This window comes from Toxorhynchites rutilus, chromosome 2 (assembly GCF_029784135.1).
Source record: "Toxorhynchites rutilus septentrionalis strain SRP chromosome 2, ASM2978413v1, whole genome shotgun sequence".
Taxonomy (NCBI): Eukaryota; Metazoa; Arthropoda; class Insecta; order Diptera; family Culicidae; genus Toxorhynchites; species Toxorhynchites rutilus.
The window spans coordinates 7629598-7649781 of record NC_073745.1 but is presented as its reverse complement, the minus strand read 5'-3'; the positions used below and the strand labels follow the sequence as shown (position 1 = coordinate 7649781).

The window sequence follows — 20184 nt, the reverse complement described above, 5'->3', positions numbered from 1 at the left end:
ACAAAATATTACTATAATAATCATCATTAAACACAGTTTTCGTTCAATGTTTCTGCGATATCGGAATAAAATCTCTTATTTCATCACATAAAATAAATAGTATCTAATATTTATTTTATGTGATGAAAAGTAACAAAGTAAATTTTCATCCATAATTTTGATTTTGAAAGGATGTTTATTCCTCCTGAATGTCGCGACCGCCGATATTATCCATTGTGATCAATGGATAGGCTTCAAATATGAAGTCTCAGTCTAGAAGTTTCTTTGCTAGCTACAGCGGGGAAAACTCATTAAAACCCTTTCTGCAGCTAGTCAATACGTGGGTGCCAATCACGTAATGCGGCGTTGATTCCACACTGCGACATTCTCCCGGGTCAATGGAAGCGCGTCCTCACGCTATCAGCGGAGAGAGAGTGCCGACAATGTTCAGCTCGCGATGTTACTGCTGCTTAATAGCACTTCATTGAAACATATTTGGTCACAGTGTTACATGGATAGAAAACCTTCAAATAAACTCTTTCACATGAATGTATTTTTAAATTCCCAGAGGAACTGGCAGATTATTTTCCGGATCTTTCTCGATACTGAATGGCATTCAAACGGAAAGAATTCCGCGCGTGTATGTGTGTGTGTGTGTGTGTAGCGGCTGCTTCGAGATCTTCCCGGGGAACCGTTTGTGGCATCACTCTCCTCCTGATGGATTCCCTTCTGGCCTAAGGTGCACAAACAGGCTCTTGGTGACACCGTTCATCCGCGCTTTCATGATAAACGAAGAGCTTCACCACAACAGCGACAACATGCTCCAATCGCTGTTCAATTTGAACTGAGTGGATTTCCGAGCGGCGCTCGCTTATATAACGATTGGTGATTTCAATAGCCTGTTTTGAAAGCAATTTTAAGACTATTGAAACAAGTTTTTGGATCAGAAAGTAACAAGTATAGAACGCGTAGACATTTTATCTTTCGAATGAAGTGTTTATCATACCATTTCGTTCAGTTGTTTAGGAGCTATTAACGCTCAAAATCTCGGTCTCCGGCGTAACGCTTTCGTTTTCGAAACTTTGATTTTACACCCCGGTATAGAAATGAAAGACGTAGTCCTACGTCAAAACGAATTCGCTAATAATGAGAACGTTACAAACAAGACATCGGAGCGCCTAAAATGCGAGCGGAACGTCAATTTTTTTAGGCATCCAATTTTTGTTCACTAATCGTTTCTCGTCTTCTGAAACTGTGATTTCCTTACGGAGTAATTTTATCTTTATGGTACGGAATTAATTCTCCAGACCATAAGGTCCTAGTCTCCATATAGTATCCTGGAAATGCCTCTAACACGACACTGTAAAAAAAACTGCAACAAATATCCTTAAAAATGATCTGCCTTTCGCTGTCCATTGTTCTGATGGTTTCTTCTACTGCTATTCCAACCTTAAAATTCTTGCTGCTTTTTCAAATGACCTTCAAATTTAATAGCATTGGACATTGAAACAACGTACTATTTATATCAAGACGGGTCTATGGTACTAGGTGAGGCCGTTTCGTCACTAAGTTGGTTAGGGGAGCGAGAGCAGTACGGAAGAAAGCAGAAAGGGAATTATTGTCTTGAAGCGTGACAGAGACAGACTGATTACAAGCGAGGTTGTGCACAAGCGTATTGTGTTTTGTTTACAAACTAAACACAGTAGACCTCCAAGATGGCGGCAGAGTGGTTTGAGCAAATTGACCCACCTTAGGATATACTTCTAGGCGCCTTGATTCATATAAGGACAACATGTAAGGACAGACAACGTAAGATCAGATATTAGTGAGAATGATGAAATATAAATCTTTCAGCACTTCATGTACAATCGTGAATTCTGGTTTTCAGCTTGGATCAAACTATTCAATCTGTTTATCTGGGGCGAAATATACTCCAAAAAAGGAACAGCGGTTTGTTATTAAATCTTTGGGGCAGTAAATATTCTGTCACATTCATTCTAAATGGTGGAAAACAAAATTAACTCTGGAAATCGTGATTAACAATCGAATGTAATACAATGATCACCTAGTTCTATATGAACAATGCGATAATTTTTTGGAAAACACCCATCTAATTGTTCCTTAACTTGAAGAAATAAGTATGAAAATATTCATATTCCACAAAATGGCACGATATGTCACACCACACGTTTATTTTTAACTTGATTATTGTGATTATTATGTTATTTGTATGGTATTTGATTTAAGATATACCATTATCCGAATATAACAAAGCAACTTTTTTGTGAAACGTGAAACGAAGATTGTTTGAAACAAATCATCTTTCATTCCAAGCAGAATAAATTCATAGTTTGCGGAACGAGAACGTTATCAGGAAGTGATTGGATTGTTGTCAGGGAACCTCAGGGTAACTCGAACTCGAAATCGTAGTCTGCCATACAGGTTTCTCTTCGCTGCTTTCGAAAGTCAAAAAGAAGCTTTCGAGACATTCCATTTAGATAAAGTTATAGTGTTACATGAGAGTTTTGATGATTTGTATTCAGAAATATGGGTTTTTATTTCTTAAAGAAATGATTGTAGATTAGCGAATGTGATGAAGTTGACCCAAACTCATATTCATTGGGTAATTTAAGTTTCAATTCGATTTCGAAGGCATTGATCAATTTCAGGAACCCATCCTTAGTATGGTAGCTCTTGTTCATTGCAACTTCCTTTAGCCTTTATCTACAAGCTTTCTGGTGTTTGGGAGGCTTACTCATCTATTCCTCCATTCAGTTTTCTAATTGGAAAGTTGTCGTGTGATTGTGGTAACAACTCTTGAATAATTGTAAAGTAACCAACAACTCTTGAATAATTGTAAAGTAACCATATGCAACCTTCATGTGCTTTATTATTCATGTCTTATGCCGTGGTAAAACTCAAATTCTCGGTACAATCCCATTTTGTTAAAACTTTACTACATTACATCATTGGTGAAAAATCAAATTGCCAATACCGTCAGCAAACAAGCACCCCCACCACAACGTTTAAAAGTTGCTTTCAGATTTATTACGTTTAGTTATGGTTTAGTAACGATCTTCGAAACCATTTGATGGATGAATATTCCTCCTAAATATACCAAAAAGATTCTAGACAGCGACTAAAGGCAGCTAAAGATGGTCGCAATGAACAAGGATTACCATACTAAAGATGGAATCCTGAAAATGATCAACACCTTCGAAATCGAATTGAAATTTGAACTATCGTATGAATGAGTTTGTGACAATTCACATACCTTCGCTAATCTACAAACATTTTTTTTAAGAAATAAAAAGCCTTTTTATGAAAAAATATAGCGTACCTTTTCACTCTCATGTGACACTATGATTTTATCTAAATACAATGTTTCGAAAGCTTGTTTTCGACATTCAAAAGTTGTTAAGACAGATCCGCATGATGGTGTACGAATTCATGTTTGAGTCGCTGTATTCATTCATAGGTGCCTTATCATGTTATTACCATAATGCAGCCATATCCCATTGTGCAAACTGTGTATACCCGTATATTGTCTTATCCCCCGCTCAATGTTTACATCGATAGTCCCAGCATCGAAGCACCTCCGCCAATCAGAACCAACCCACTCATAACACCTCAGCTCATAGCAAACAAAGTTGCTGCAAATGAAACGTGAAAATATTGATCGTTAAAATGTATCCATCAGGATTCTAATATTAGAAAAAATTTCATAAAAAAACAAAAATATTTACATCCTGTTAGTTTTGCGTGTCGATGAGTTGGATAGTTGTAAATAACGATGCATTCCTCAGGGCGCCACAGCAGAAAGCACGATAAAAGAAACTAAACAAAAAACATTAGGTGGGAGAAGTGACGTGTTCGGATCTGCTGATGTTCTCGCTGCCCATAGCGGTCTCTTTCGCACCACTGCCCGTGTATCCGGGGGAGCGAGTCGACACCATGTTGACACACCTCCAACGCGATCGCATGTTTACAAAATTTTCAGTTGTTGACAACTCGTTGTGCACTATATGAGGCGAGACTGCTATGTTTTTCTCAAACCATTTTGAGCCAAGCAAAGCAAGTGAACAGAAGTGTGATCTTTTTTTTTTATCCCAGAACCAGAACTTTCAGACTGTGAAATATCAAAGCAGCAAATTATAGGAGTTGGACTGCCTTGAATCAAACGGAAGAACATTTTGGCTAGTGATTTTCGGTGTGTGCTATTGCCGCAGTGATTGGGAGTTGAACTCAAGGACAAATTGTTGAAGTGAAAAGCGTGCACGGAAAGGAAAAGAGTGACGACGTCTGGTATATGATGCAAATTTGAGCACTAAATTATGTACAGCGAGTATAAAAAAGCGGGCAAACTTTTCTCGGGATGCGGTTTGATGTCGTTGTGAGTATAATTTTCAGCGTGATGATATACATTCGGGCGATTCGGATTTTTTCTCGCTATGATTCAGAAAATGCGTAATAAACGGCACCACGTTCTGATTGTATGTCCATTTTTAGCGTTGGCCTTGTGAGCTACGAGGCTTATCGGATACATTCCGCCCTGAGTAATTTGGTGGACACAAGAGTGTTGGACATTGATCGGAAGCGCCCGGACTATATTTATATCAAACATCACATCTACAGGCAATCGCTGCTGGAGCAGCTGGAACAGGAAAGACAGGATGGAAGGTTGGTGAATGTCGTGGTCCAACCCTTCGAGAAGTGGTGGAAAACGTTCAAACATTCGGTTGCCTGGAGACTGCTGAAGATTGCCCAAGAGGGCGATCAAAGTGAGCGACTGAAAGCGGTTAGGCAATTGGCACTCATTGACCATTTAAAAGGTAAGATGAACTATGCAAACCATGTGGTGCAATATTTGAATTGGTTTCACAATGTTTCAGATTGGGACTTTCAGCATTTGGCCCAACTGTGCGACGCGCAGACGGCAGTCTCTTTAGCCCGTTCGAACTGTGATTCTCGTTGGTTCCTACCGCCCCGGCAGTATGGAGTGGAAAAGGAAATCCATGAGGTTTTGGTTGAAGTTAAAGGTCTGATCGAAAAACTAGTTCCGAACAAATGCGCTGAATATGTGCTGGAACACACATTCACACCGATCAAAGAACCAGTTGGAGATGAAGGTGTCAGTTATAGGGTTAGCGTGACGCAATTCGAGACGGAAACGCTCAAGCAAGCACTCAGTGCTCTTGTCCATTTGACAACCACCGAAGAGAACTGCCGGAAGATAATCGATGCTGGTGGACTGCTAGCGTTGATAGAAGTGGAGAAGCATTTCAAAGACAGTATCGATATTAAGCTAATGTTGTCTCGGATTATGGCGAATTTGTCTGTTTGTGAAGACCGAGCGTACGATTTCTTCGCGAGCGGATGGATCGGTATCATGTCACGCTGGCAGAAAGATATTGACATGCGGATGCAGGTGACCACCGATATTGCGCTATCCAATCTGGACCGAGATGACCCGAATGGTTTTAACTACGAGTCAAATGTGTATCCCCTCTATCCTAAGGGCCGGAGGAAAAATAAACCAGATGTGGATGTGGTGTTCATCCATGGTTTGTTAGGTAAATGAGGCTGCCCATTCAACTTTTGACACAATATAATCAATGGTATGAACATTGCAGGAGGAGTATTCGTAACCTGGCGACAGAAGGATCTCAAGCCGCAGGCGGCCAGTCTCCTAGGTAAGAAACATGTATCTGTTAATCTCGTTTCATCGCTCGCCAAAGGTGACAATGGTGATGGGAGGGCCGAAACATCTTCAACTAACACTCCGACGACCACAACGACGACGACCAGAGATAGTTCCATCCCGACCAAATTTCCGCTGTTCTATTGGTCCGCAAAAAAGTCTTCTTTCGACGAAGATCAGGCGGGGATCCGCACCGAAGGTAAGCGTACAGTAAGTGCGTCTTACCCAAACGCTTGTAGGATCAATCATGCTTCATGGTGATAGTACACACGCTTAACCCATAAATGATGATGTCTCATGAAGATGCATGGGGTAATCAAATGGCGAAATTGCTCGAATAACCAATTTTAAATTTTCCAAAAATGTGCCGTTTTGTTAGATAAGGCCTTCGTTATAAGAGCGTCTAACATAATTCAACCATTGCTTTTCTAACTCTCATTCGAGATTTTAAATATGAGATAAAAAAAAACTTTGGTTGTATAGGAAAGTTTAAAAATGAGCCCCGGGAAAGCAGGTTCAGTAAGTATCAGTATGAAGTACCATCTTCTACGATGAGTGAAGTGAAGGAGGTCATTAATCAGCCAAAGAACCACAAAGCAGTAGTAGAAGACGGCCTCGCAGCGGAGCTCTTCGAGAAATGTCCGGCAAAACTTATACTCAGAATACTCAGAATAGCTCAAGTTCTCACGCACCACATCTTTGTCGACTTCAAAGCCACATATGCAATCGACCAATAACGGCAATGAAGGATCATAGTTGAGCACAACTTTCCTCGAAAGCTGACAAGACTGATTCAGGCAACGATGAACAGTGTGCGGATCTCAGACGATCTGTCGGAATGGTTTGAGACTCACAGGGCAAAGCTGGACTGGACTCTACTGTCTGCTCTCAAATGTGTCCTTGGAAGGAGTTATTCAGAAAGCTATATACTCGATTGATACACTGCTTCGTGTATTGAGCTGATTGAGCTTGGGATTGCTGCGTCTAAGACTAAATGTATACTGGCAGAAAAAGCTGATCATAATAGAATCTCTCTTGCCAGCAGTGTTGTAATCGATAGCGATGTGCTCGAGGTGGTCGACGAGTTTATTTACCTTTGCTCCAGGTCTGACAACTGACAACAGCAGCCAAATCCCTAAGATCCAACAAACTCTGACCCGGAAGAATGTTATAGACACGAAGCATGGACGACGCTTGGAGACAACTCGCAAGCAGTTGGCGTTTTCGAATCACGAGTGCTCAGTACAATAAAATGATAAATCACGAACTGACACAACTCTACACCGAACCCAGCATCCTGAAAGCCGTCAAAGCTGGACGAGTGCGATGGGTGAAACATGTTAGAATGCCAGACAGCAGCCCCGCAAAGATGGTGTTCGCTCCTAATTCTGTGGGGACAACAATGAGAGGAGTCCAACTTGGGCCGGGTGGAGCAGGACTTGGCAGGAATTTAAGTAACCCGAGTTTGGAGAACCTGGTTTATTGGTGAAATCATTCCTAGGATATAGCGTCATTGTAACATTCCGAAACGTTCATCTGGTTTGGACGACAGCACTCAAATTGCAGCAACACTATGTCGGTAACACTTTGGTTGAAAATGTGTGTACAAGCAGAGATCGGCAGGTGTACCAAGAAAGAGAATAGTGCTAGCATATTTATGGGTTCAATCATGAAGCTCATACCATCAATGCAAAAACCGATTCAAGAAATCTGTCGTAGCCAGCAACTTCTCACCCAAAAACTGCAATGTTCAAAATATTTTTATTTGAAAATCTACTATTGGAATTCGAACGGGGTTCATAACCATTGAAATTGAATTAAATTATGTTTGAACCAACACGACATTTAGGTCTTTCTCATCAACGAAACTCATCTGACGGATTTTACAACATTAGAATCACGGAATATAATTTCTACGGTACAAACCACCCGCACGGGTCAGCAAGAGGAAGAGCTGTGGTTCTCATCGAACGAGAAATTCCACACTATTAATGGCACCGCCACAGCAATCTGAATATTCAAGCAACGGCTTTGTGCATCGAGGGTAAATCAGAGAAATTAGTACTAAAAGTACTCTACTCAAGTAGGAACTGAAAAATTCCATTTCATTACAAGGACATCGATTTATCGTCGCTGGTGCCTTCAACGCAAAGCACTCTTTTTGAGAATCGCGGCTGACTAGGATAGCCTATGCTTCGTTAGTATGATGACCAAAGACTAAGAGGAGACCATGGCCATCAAAATGCTAAACAAACTACGATGACTGACATGCATTGCTATATCTAGAGCAATGCGAAGAACACCCTCAAAGGCATTGGAGGCTATGCTTTACCTGTTACCTTTGAGTCAATATGTTCAGCTAGAGGCTGATAAAAGCACTCTAAAGCTGAAAGATGGAAACAAAATATTATACGGGGACAAAATTGGCCATTTGAGGATCCTGAATTTTTTACCCGTTGGACCATCCTCAGAGATGAACAGTAATTGGATGGAATCTAGAACTAATTATGATATCCATACAGTGTAATCGAACTTTCTCGTTCAGTATGGGTTGAAGGTGGCCCCAGTGTTCGTAATGGTTCAATTCTATACTGATGGTTAGAAGATAGATGCCAGAACAGGCGCTGGAGTGTATGGTTCCAGAATAAAAAATTGTGTAGCCATGGAGAACTGGTCAACAGTTATTTCAGGCAGAAATGTGTCGCCAAAGCCGGCCAACTCCAAAAATTAAAATTTTACAAGAAAGACGATTTTCTGTAGCATCATGCCACCGGTTATGCAGCACATCATGATTTTTAAACGCGTATTTTATAGGGAATTGATCGATATTGGTGCTGTTTCTCACTACCAATAAGTGGAAAAATGTACCTAAGGTCTAAAAAACCGAAAAAAAACCATTTTCTCAAACTTGTGGAGTTGGTCGGTTTTGCAACTAGGTGACACAAATAGCTGCAATAATAGACTGTTTAAATGTCCGCCTCAAAAGAAACCATAGGCATGCTATCATCTGCATCTTGTCAGACACTTAAAGGCACTTAAAGCCCCTAATGCTTCCATGTGCTCTTGAAAAATTGTCTGGGAATGCATTTGCTTTTCACGGCAATTAAGTAAGATAAGTTCGATACAACTGTACTGGACTCCTGGCCATTGGGGTACAGAGGGAAATGATCAAGCAGATGAACTTGCAATATATGGCTCATGTCCTTCACTGGTCCAGATCAATTTTGTGGAATTTCTGATTGTGTGTCGAAGAGTGAGCTGATGAAATGAGAAGAACGGTAAGCGATGGCCAATTGGATGGCTGTACAGCTTAACCAGTCAACAAAATCTATCGCGCGAGCATGAAAGTTACTCAACAATTGCTTTTTTAATAAAAAAAATAGTTTTTTAATAAGAAACATCTCAGCACATTTACAGGACTCTGTCCGAGCAAATACCATCTTCGAAACATAGGCTTCGAACAAGATTATGTTTTTCGCTTTCGTAATTACATGACGTCAATATTCTTGGAACGTTCTCAAGCATCAGAGATCAACTTGCAGCTTTTAAAGAAGACCTGGGAATTATATATTTGAGCAAACTTCTTCTTGTGTCGATGAGCGGTATAAATGTGAATTGGTCATATTTCGCGAGCTGCAACTGGTCTTTCAAAAAGGAGAAGAAATTTTTTTGTATTTGGGAAGCTTCGGATTGCATGTTTTACACAGTTAATCGAAGGATTAATGAATTTAAAAAAAACTCGTTAAATTTTTACAACAGTCAAATTTTGATATTTCATCTGAGATGCGAAGCACTGGTTTTAAAGCTTATGAAGCGTTGATGTATTCTTGATCTTCCCATCATTAATTCCGATGAAAAAATTGGAGGGAAAACGATTCGAGAAGCTAATTATTTTTTTAGGAACTGCAGTTTTTCTGAAAAATTACTGGAGAATCAGAGAATATCAGGGCATTTTTTTGGGATTTTGAGACGACACCCTGACACTAGCAATTAAATGTCCCACAAAACTCTCCAACGCAATGATCCACATAGAATATTTCCCTCAAGCCAGGAAAAGACTTTCAGAAAGTGGAATCACCATCAGATTTATCTGCATCCTTCCAATCTTTTTAAAAAAGTTCAAAAAATCATGTTAATACAACTAACGCCTAAGATTCAATAATTGATTCTGAATCATACATTAGGAATTCGAGTTAAATATGGCACCATTGAACAAGTACACCAGAATTGTTAGAATAATTCGTAAAATATACGAAGGCCGCGGATATCGCTCAGCGCTCTGTCTTTATGTCGCATGTTCGGTACAACTGTTTCATTAGAGCGAGAAATTAATGCTGGTGATCCAGGAAAGTAGCCTTGGTCCGCTTATCCTCACAGCTGATTTCTCGACTGTGTAAAACCGACGATTGCTCCACGAGATCTCCAGGAACATACAACGGCAGTGGAAAAATGAGTATAAAAATGGAGAATTAAAGTAAACGAAACAAAATGTGCTCATGTCCAAACTTAATAAGAACACATGTTCACAAACCAAGTCCAAGGGATTTGCAGTGTCCTAATCGAATAAAATTGCACCTTTATCGTCGTCAAACCTGGAAGAGGTATATAAAAGACAAAAAATAGTGCAACTGAAGATGCAAGCAAATCAAATATATGGGGTTGAAACGAAAGCTAGAATTTGACCTACTTCTATACAAATGAATGCTAAAGTCTGTTTAGTATTACGGCTGTCAATTAAGGCATACAGCAAAAGTAACATCGAAATTATCGAAAGAGTACAGAGTAAGCCGCTATGACAAATTACTGGCTCACCTTGGTACATCCGCAATAGTGTCATACATCGAGATGATGGAATGGCGATGGTTAACGAAGAACTGTATAGAACGAGGAGAAAATATGCGGAAATACAGAATAATCATCCAAAACCTCTAGCGAGGCGACCCAGACAAAGCCATCAAATATTATTTTTCATGTCTTTGGAAAGTAATGTAATTTCACCAATGTTTTGCGCCAAATAAACAATTTATTAGCTATCACCATCAAGATCATTAAATTTGGTATGACTTTATTGGGTAATAAATTGGGGTTTGTTGAACGCCATAAACAAAATTATACTGATGGATTTCGTCCGAAAAATACTTTTCACAGCTTGGTCGTTAATGGTTAATTTCACATCACGGAAGATTCAATAGATAACTGTATTGAAAAAACAAAAGCAAGAGTTGGCTCGATCAGTCCGTAGGAGTAAAACGACAGAAAGATTTCCACCTCATCAAAACAGATTAATAACGCTTGGGAATCTCATCGTATCGCCCAGACAACATGCATTACATTAAGACATTCTCTTACCTCAATTAGTATACTTATCAACAAACATGTCTAATGGATGCCCCCATTCTTTCTTTCCAGAGGGTATCACGTCGTACAAGGATGAGCTGCTCCCACTGCAACAGAGCCCGAAAAAGATTCGCCCCTCTATCAGTGACACCGCTACCAAAGAACTCATCCAGGCCCTGCGTGAAGAGGAACCACTCAGTTCGGAGTGGTCCGTTGTGTTCCCCGACTTGCCAATTTTGGCCGAAGAAAAATACACCAGCCCTGCCGTTCGTAACACCGAGGGTCGCTACAGCGTGTCCGGCGAGCAATGGCTCCAGGAACCGCTGGGAGACGAATCCGTTGGGCGGTCATTCTGTTGGCCGATGGAATGGCTGCCGAAAGACTTTCCCAACATTCGCGTAATCGGTTTGAACTACGATTCCTCCCTGTCGCAGTGGTCGGCCAGTGGATGTCCTTGCGAGAAGTACGATGGAAAGTTGGAAAAACGCGCAGCAGAATTTCTGCAGAAACTGGCAAACTCCGAGATTGGCCAAGATCGGCCCGTTGTTTGGGTCGGTCACTCGATGGGAGGATTACTGATCAAAAGTATTATTGTCCAAGCGTCAACCAGTGAAAATCCGGCTGTTCGCCGGATAGCGGAGAATTCACGTGCTATTATGTTCCTTGGAACGCCACATCGCGGCAGTGCCGTAGCGAAGCTGAAACAGCACACTTCCGCGCTGATTTGGCCTTCGGTAGAGGTTCGTGAGCTCGAGGAAAACTCCAAACAATTGCTGCATCTCAATAAAACGTTCCTGAAAACGATCGGTTCACTCAAGAGGAAACCGGAAATCGTTAGCATCTGTGAAGGAGTCCCCACGGCACTTACATCATTCAAGTTTCCCATCCATATAGTCCCGGAAGTGTCCGCTCGTATCGATGAGGGTGATTTCTATATGACTAAAGAGGACCATCTGAACCTAAGCAAACCCATGTGTCGGCAAACATTCCTCTACCAGAGGCTAATAAGCACAATTTTTTGTGCGATGCAATCGGCCAAACACACTGACGAGGGACAGGAAGCGCACGAGAAAGTGTCCAGTGCCAAGGGAACCGATGTTGGGAAGATGCATAGTTCCGTTTTCAGCGACGTTTATCGGCAGTTGCGGCAGTTGGACAGGCTATTCAATATATTTCTCTAAATGAAATTTCCATGCGCTTTCCCACTGTTTGGAGGTGAGAATATATTGTTAAGTTTTATGATCTGAAAAAAACGAAGAAGTATTTTTATTTATTTATTTTATGGAATGTTACCATGAAATGGTACTAAATACATAGAGGAATGTGTTTTTTTTAGATTTTGGATACGTGCCACTGGCTAAAACATTCCGAAATTTCCAGGTTTCATATTAGGAGTCGTGCACAAATTACGTAACACTAAAAATGTCATTTTTAGGCCCCCTCCCCCTTATGTAACAAGAGGTGACGCAAGACAAATCCCCTTCCCCTTATGTCACGTAACGCAAATATTTACACAAGGTCAAAGTCGTTTGAAAATGTTTATGCTTCTTTAAGTAATGAGAATATCAAATTTAAAAAAATAGATATCTGCTCAGGTCGGAATCGAATGTTCTTACGGAAGTTCCTTATATGCAAATAGTGACATCGGAAAAACTTTCGCCAAGTCTATAGAAATTTGAACAAAAAGAGACGGAAAATTAATGCTGACATCAGTTGGGATTGGTGCTTTCAACCCATCTGACGTTTAGCTGAGATGTTGATTTATACTAACTACTCCTCGTTCCAATGCAGCAGTTTCTGTAGTTACATTTCACTACTTGCAAAAGGTCCTGGGATGTCGAGCAAACCACTCGGTTTAATATCGTACTAATTTCGTTTCCAGTTAAGATTCCTCATGATCATGATGAAGTATTAAACCTACTAACTCCCGGGGAAGAGGAGTCATTCGACATTCAACAATTGAAAGCACTGCGTCGTGGAGCATTTGTAGTAACGCTTATTGGACCAAAGTCAATTGATTAAAATGATAAATCGAAAATATCTTTGACCTTTGTAAAACGGGGGTTCTCGTCTGGTCCTTCATCCACAATGATTATGATTATGTACTGGCTTGATTATTCATTAAAGCTGAATAATCTCCCTACTAAAATCGAACCCATGAGAAAATACGTCCGAAGAACAGTGCCTTCCTGAACTGCAACATACATTGGACCACTGTATTAAACTGTTCAGCATGACCAAGGTGCCCAAACATCCTGCGATAACAGACGGAATAAGCTTATGTTTAGCGGCCATAACAAAATCAAGATCTATGTTTTTGGTCTGAATTTTTTTTATCTTAGCTTTTTCTCAAAAAACTGTATTGAAATCTGTATTAGGTTTATAAGTTCATTTTCTAAGTATAATTTTTGCTTTAGTATCATTGCTTGGTATAGAATTGATTAATGGTATCCACGTAATGCCAGGAAACATATACATGGTAGTAAAAAATACATTGCTTCCTTGCGGTGCAATGGTAATTTTGTTCAGTTACCAGGGGATACTTGTTCACATTGGACAACGTAAATATCTTCATTAACATATATTTCAGGCACGCAATTAAAAGTAGCATAATGGGACTGAACTGGAGAAATGCCAATACTTGAGAAAGGCACATAACGTTCTTATATTGCTAATGCTTAGGATATGGACAAGGCAGGAATTTTTCATTCTAAAATTTCTATTGTTTATTCAAACTTTAGTCGTTCAACCATTTGATGGTTCAACAGATGGTACTTAAAACTATTGTTTTGTTCTCGCCCATTTAAGTAGCTTCTATTTCTACATCTTCAACACCTACGTAGATATCTACAGATGATTTTATAAATCTCCAAAATCTATTTTCTAAATTCTCAAAATCTTGGCTTAAAAAAACCTGAAATAACCCTGTTCGGGATGCATCTATCGGTGCTTGCTTACTGGCTGCTGTTAAATCCATTAAAACACGCGCTTTATCATCCTGGCTCAGGACACCTCATTCGGTCCCAGAATCGAAGTTAGCCGATCAAACATATAGGGGCCTGCGAATTTATTTAGGAATAAAAATGGAATTTTGTTTAGTAACGATCACGGCTATCCGCCTATCCTCCCTACTCGCGTTACGTAATTTGTGCACGACGCCTTAGGATGATAGACGCATCCGTTTGGAACATGAAACTTACTGCTGCATAGTTTGGAGCACGCACATCCAACCTTGGCCCATCTTTTAGGCAATACATGGATTTCGCGCTAGTTGTTTTGAAGCGATCCCGTTATCAAGCCAATTTTTTATTTTTTCAGAAATTCCTCATTTTTTGTTTGCATTATAGAGGCTTTAAACCTTGCAGTTCATTCGTCTCTAATAGTTCATAAATCGGAGCTTCTCTTCAGCCGGGCCGACGCAACTGTTCCGATGAAGTATGGGAAGTATGAACTGTTCCGATGAAGTATGAATTATGGGAAGTACATAGCACTACGAAATTATTGTCAGCGAGAACAAACATTAGAGGAATTTAATAATAAAACTCTTTGCTACATTTATTTGATAGCAATGACAAGGGTCGATAAATGAATGCTTTCACTGAGTGATTAGCACTGAAATTGAAATATTGAACTTCTTGAATATATAATATAAGAAGTTTTTCAGTATCTCTTAGCAAAATTACATCTCCAACGCAGAACGAATCATCTCAGAAGACGTAGAACGGCAACAGAAAATCCGATCCGAATCTATTGTGTTGTAGTGGCATTGGAGGCGAAAGCAACAACATCAAAGCAAATTTTCAGCTTCAGTTTATCACCGGAGAGCACAACTCTCAACGCTGAATAATACCATGCGTCGAAAGCAAAAACCTCTACAATCCAAAACAACGTCATTACACCAATAAATCCAAACACACTGCTGAATTCACAGAAGGAAGCTCCCTTCATCAAAAATAAATATAAAATAGATTTTTAGAATGCATCGAAATTTCAAAAATAACTTATTAGTTGTAAGTTTTAGTGGCCCTGAAAAGGACCGATGAGTTTGCGCTGTTTTGTAGACGCAGCTGAAGATAGTTGATCTATGCTTCATTCTTGTTCTCGCGAAAAGAATACACGTGCTCAGAATAATGCACGTAACGCACTCAGTATGCAACGCGACATTCTTCTCGTACTGCACACAATGCGGCTCCAGGCGATAATATATGTGTTACCCCACTACCGCCACTTATCTATTTGAAAACGCAGAAAATCAACAATACTTACAATCTCCATGGTATTTAACCCTTGCGGTCGTTTTAATTTTCGAAATGGTATCGATCTGGTCGGAATTATTTTTCCTTGAAAAACCAGTGATACATGCAAGATTTTGAAAAATATTCTTTTTATGTTTTTTTGTGAACATATACATAGTTGCGCATAAGTCACGCAACCGATTTGCACAAAAAAAAAATCGTATAAAAAAAAGTTTCACGATACAAAATCTTTATTCTCGAATAAAAAACGATACAAAGTCGACAACTGAACCGCTTAGGAACCAACACGCTCGATAGTTGCATCGCAATCGTTATTTTTTTCCTTCACAGAGCGTTGCGTGACTTATGTGCCACCCTGTATATGTATCAACATAACAATGTATTTTAATGTAATGTTTTCATATAAAAAAGATTTTGTCGCTTGAGACGCTTTTGCGATTATGCAAATAACATTAGACATTTATGCAACCAGTAGTTCTGATACTTATGAACAATCTTTTCCATCACACCAAAGTGTTACAATGGCTAAATTCAGCTGTTATGATTTTTGTACCACGTTCCTACGCATTCAACGCACTACTCTTGTGCGGGTGACTACTTTGTTTGACACTGAGTACCGTTATCTATTACTGATAGGAGCACCGTATTGATTCGTGAACAGGTTCACTAGACATCAAGCTTCGTTTAGGAAAAATATAAACTGATACTTTGTTGAGTAAAATATAAAATTAGCATGGTTTTTTGCTGTGGTGGCTGAGAGCAGACCAACGACCAGAACGGTAAAAAAGGTATGGTGGCTGAGAGTAGACAAACGACCACAAAGAGTTAATATTTCTCTTCTGCTCTACACTATGTTTGCTTCTTGCATATTCTGAAGATGCATTCTGTACCGAAAAATATTGTTCAACACAGTATCAAAATAAAACACAATATTTAGAAAATTTTCACTGAAAATCATCGACAAATCTTGACTAGGATGGGCTTTCAAGCAGGTAGTCATGTTTATAGATGTTTGTGATTTCAATAGTTTGTTTTCGAAGCAGTGTTGAGCTTTTGAAACAAGTTTTTGGGTCAATAAAAAGCCAGTATTACTCATACATCTTTTAACTTTCGAATGAAGTGATTGACAGACCACTTTGCACAACTGACTAGAGGTGTGCAAATCAGCTCATCATGATGAACAGCTCTGATCATATCAGCTCATCTAAATGAGCTGTTCTTTATGAACAGCTCTTCAGCTCAGCTCAACCGACCTGGTGGACAATATTTTAAATGCTTTAAATATAAATGACCCTCTTAAAAGCATAGTATTATGTTTGCTCCCGATTGTGAGAACATTTTTGAAAGAAAAATGTGGTTTTTTAGCAGCGTTCATTTCCCTCGATGCCTGATTCAGTGCAAGAGGTCAAGGATTTGACCACTGTAATACAGTGGAATTGCAGAAGCATCATCCCTAAACTAGATCAATTTAAATTTTTAATTCATAGTTCTAACTGTGATGTATTTTCCCTCTGTGAAACATGGCTTTCTTCAGCCGACGAACTGAATTTCCACGATTTCAACATTATTCGCCTCGATCGAAATGACTCGTTTGGTGGCGTACTATTGGGGATCAAAAAATGTCACTCCTTCTATAGAGTCACTCTCCCATCGATGACAGGCATTGAAGTTGTCGCTTGCCAGACACAAATCAATGGCAAAGATATTCCTCCAAGAACTATGGTTGGCCGCCATCAGTTTTTTGATATCATCAAGGCACTGCCGGAGCCGCGGCTAATCTTAGGTGACCTCAACTCCCATGGAACAGCATGGGGTTCACTCTACGATGACAACCGTGCCACTTTGATTTATGATCTGTGCGACAACTTCAAATTGACTGTTTTGAATACTGGGGAAGCAACTAGAATAGCCAACCCTCCTGCACGGGCAAGTATGCTAGACATATCACTTTGCTCTTCTTCGTTATCCCTGGATTGCACGTGGAAGGTAATCCAAGATCCCCACGGTAGTGATCACCTGCCAATAATTTTATCGATCGCCAATGAATCAGGTTCTCGTGAGTCAGTCGATATTGCGTATGACCTCACGAAAAATATTGACTGGAGAAAATTTGCAGAAATAATATCTGAAGCACTTATTTTAATGCATGAACTTCCTCCACTCGAAGAGTATAATTTTATATCGAGTTTGATTTACGAAGGCGCACTTCAAGCTCAAAAGAAACGTGTACCTGCCACCACTTTCCGACGTCGTCCTCCATCACTTTGGTGGGACAAGGAGTGTTCAAAGGTCTACCTTGAAAAATCATCCGCTTTAAAAAAATTCCGGAAAACTGGACTAGTGGAATTGTTTCGAAAGTACCAAGCTCTAGAAGCCAAACTAAAAGGTCTGATTAAAGCAAAAAAGCGTGGATATTGGCGGAAGTTCGTCAATGGTTTGTCAAGGGAGACCGCTATGAGCACTCTTTGGAATACGGCTAGGAAAATGCGTGGCTGGAACCATACAAACGAAAGTGAGGAATACTCTGACCGGATTTGGATTTTTAACTTTGCAAGGAAGGTTTGCCCCGACACCGCTCCTGCACAATACGTCGTACGCGACATTCCACTTCAAAGCGATTATGAGAATTTTTCGATAGTGGAATTCTCAATTGCTCTTCTCTCATGTAACAATTCAGCTCCGGGGTCGGACAAGATTAAATTCAACTTGTTGAAGAATCTTCCCGACTTGGCAAAACAGCGTTTGCTGAACTTGTTCAACAAGTTTCTGGAGCTGAATATTGTCCCGCATGACTGGAGACAAGTGAGAGTGATAGCCATACGGAAACCCAACAAGCCGACTTGCGATCACAACTCGTATAGGCCGATTGCAATGTTATCCTGTATTCGTAAATTGTTAGAGAAAATGATTCTACTTCGTTTGGACAAGTGGGTCGAAACGAACAATTTGCTGTCAAATACGCAGTTTGGCTTCCGCCGAGGTAAAGGGACGAATGATTGTCTCGCGCTGCTATCTTCTGAAATCAAAATCGCATTTGCTCGCAAAGAACAAATGGCTTCCGTTTTTCTCGATATCAAAGGGGCATTTGTGGCATAATCGTGGACTTTCACCAATTCTCAATAATTTCCTGTACAATTTACTGTCAGAAAAGCACATGATTTTCTCTCATGGCAGCTCAAAATCTTCACGTTATAGTTTTATGGGCCTACCACAAGGCTCCTGCCTAAGCCCCCTCTTGTACAGTTTTTACGTCAATGATATGGATGATTGTCTAACTAGAGACTGCACGCTGAGACAACTTGCAGACGATGGAGTTATTTCCATCACGAGTACTAATCCCGTCGTTCTGCAAAAGTCGTTGCAAGATACCCTGAACAATCTGTTCACGTGGCCCCTCAAGCTGGGTATCGAATTCTCTACGGAGAAAACTGAAATGGTCGTTTTTTCTAGGAAGCACGAACCCGCCCAATTCCAGCTTCACCTATCCGGCAAAACGATCCAACACTCTATGTTTTTCAAATACCTGGGTGTATATTTTGATTCTAAGTGTACCTGGGGGAGACACATTGCGTATTTGAAACAGAAATGCCAGCAAAGAATCAATTTTCTCCAAACAATTACCGGAACATGGTGGGGTGCCCATCCAGGAGACCTCATTCAGTTATACAAAACAACGATATTTTTTTTTTTTATTTAAATCGTTTATTTTTACAGGCTTAGTTACATAGGTTTAAAGGAGCCGAACTCCTTACTGTATTGTTACTAGTATATATACATTTTTCCTTAAATCTAATGTTAATAATATAGGAAACCGATTACTCGCGGTCAACTCGAGTTTAGAAGGGTGACATATTTTCTTCAGGAAAAGGAGGGGATATGAGGATATGTTGACAATGATCACACTCACACTCTAAACAACGATATTATCAGTGTTAGAATATGGCAGTTTTTGCTTCCGATCAGCTGCCAGGATTCATATTCTCAAGCTGGAGAGAATACAATATCGTTGCCTGCGTATAGCCATGGGGTGTTTGCATTCGACACATACGATGAGTCTCGAAGTCTTGGCAGGAGTACCCCCGCTTACTCTTCGGTTCACAGAATTATCCTACAGATTTCTCATCCGTTGCACGATCATGAATCCATTGGTGATTGATAACTTCGAAAATCTACTCCAACTGATTCCTCAGTCAGGTTTTATGTCTTTATACCATGAGTACCTTACCCACGACGTGCACCCTTCACCAGGCATCTCCAACCAAGTTTGCTTCCCATACTTTTGCAATTCCTCTGTAATTTTTGATCTGTCCATGCGACAAAAAATCCATGGAATCCCAGATCATCTACGCTCCGATTATATTCCGCCGATATTTTCGGCAGAATATGGGAAAGTTAGATCTGATAAAATGTTCTTTACTGACGGTTCATACATAAACGGGTCCACTGACTTCGGCATCTTCAATGAAAATTCCAGTGCCTCTTTCAAACTCAAAGATCCTTGTTCCGTGTATGTCGCTGAACTGGGTGCGATATATTACGCATTAGGGATCATTGAAACATTGCCCATCGACCACTATTTTATTTTTTCAGACAGTCTCAGCTCAATAGAGGCAATCCGCTCAATGAAGGTTGATAAACGCTCATCTTATTTCCTAACAAGAATAAGACAACTATTGAGTGTTTTGGTCGAAACATTATTCAAGATTACCTTAGCATGGGTTCCCTCTCATTGTTCGATTCCGGGGAATGAGAAAGCGGACTCGCTAGCTAAGGTGGGCGCTTTAGAAGGCACACTTTTTGAAAGGCAAATTGCTTATAATGAATTTTTCCACATTCCTCGTCAGTACACGCTCGTAAGTTGGCAGCGCATGTGGAGTGGAGATGAGTTCGGTCGTTGGTTACACACGATTA

General features: G+C 40.1%; 1 protein-coding gene across 4 annotated transcripts; it reads left to right on the top strand.

Annotated features, from left to right (window-relative positions):
- The first annotated feature begins 3817 nt into the window (after positions 1-3817).
- LOC129770374 (protein SERAC1) lies at positions 3818-12333 on the top strand. Of its 4 annotated transcripts, none has more exons than XM_055773163.1 (5): positions 3818-3834; positions 4093-4372; positions 4489-5552; positions 5613-5879; positions 11090-12333. In XM_055773163.1, the coding sequence occupies exons 2-5, from the start codon at positions 4314-4316 to the stop codon at positions 12196-12198; spliced, it is 2499 nt and encodes an 832-aa protein (XP_055629138.1). In that variant the 5' UTR covers positions 3818-3834; positions 4093-4313; the 3' UTR covers positions 12199-12333. The 4 variants fall into 4 exon arrangements, with proteins under 4 accessions (XP_055629138.1, XP_055629139.1, XP_055629136.1 ...); XM_055773164.1 differs by lacking the exon at positions 3818-3834 and having other exon boundaries at positions 3842-4372; positions 4489-4811; positions 4872-5552; XM_055773165.1 differs by lacking the exon at positions 3818-3834 and having other exon boundaries at positions 3843-4372; positions 4489-4811; positions 4872-5552; positions 5613-5672.
- Positions 12334-20184: the final 7851 nt, after the last annotated feature.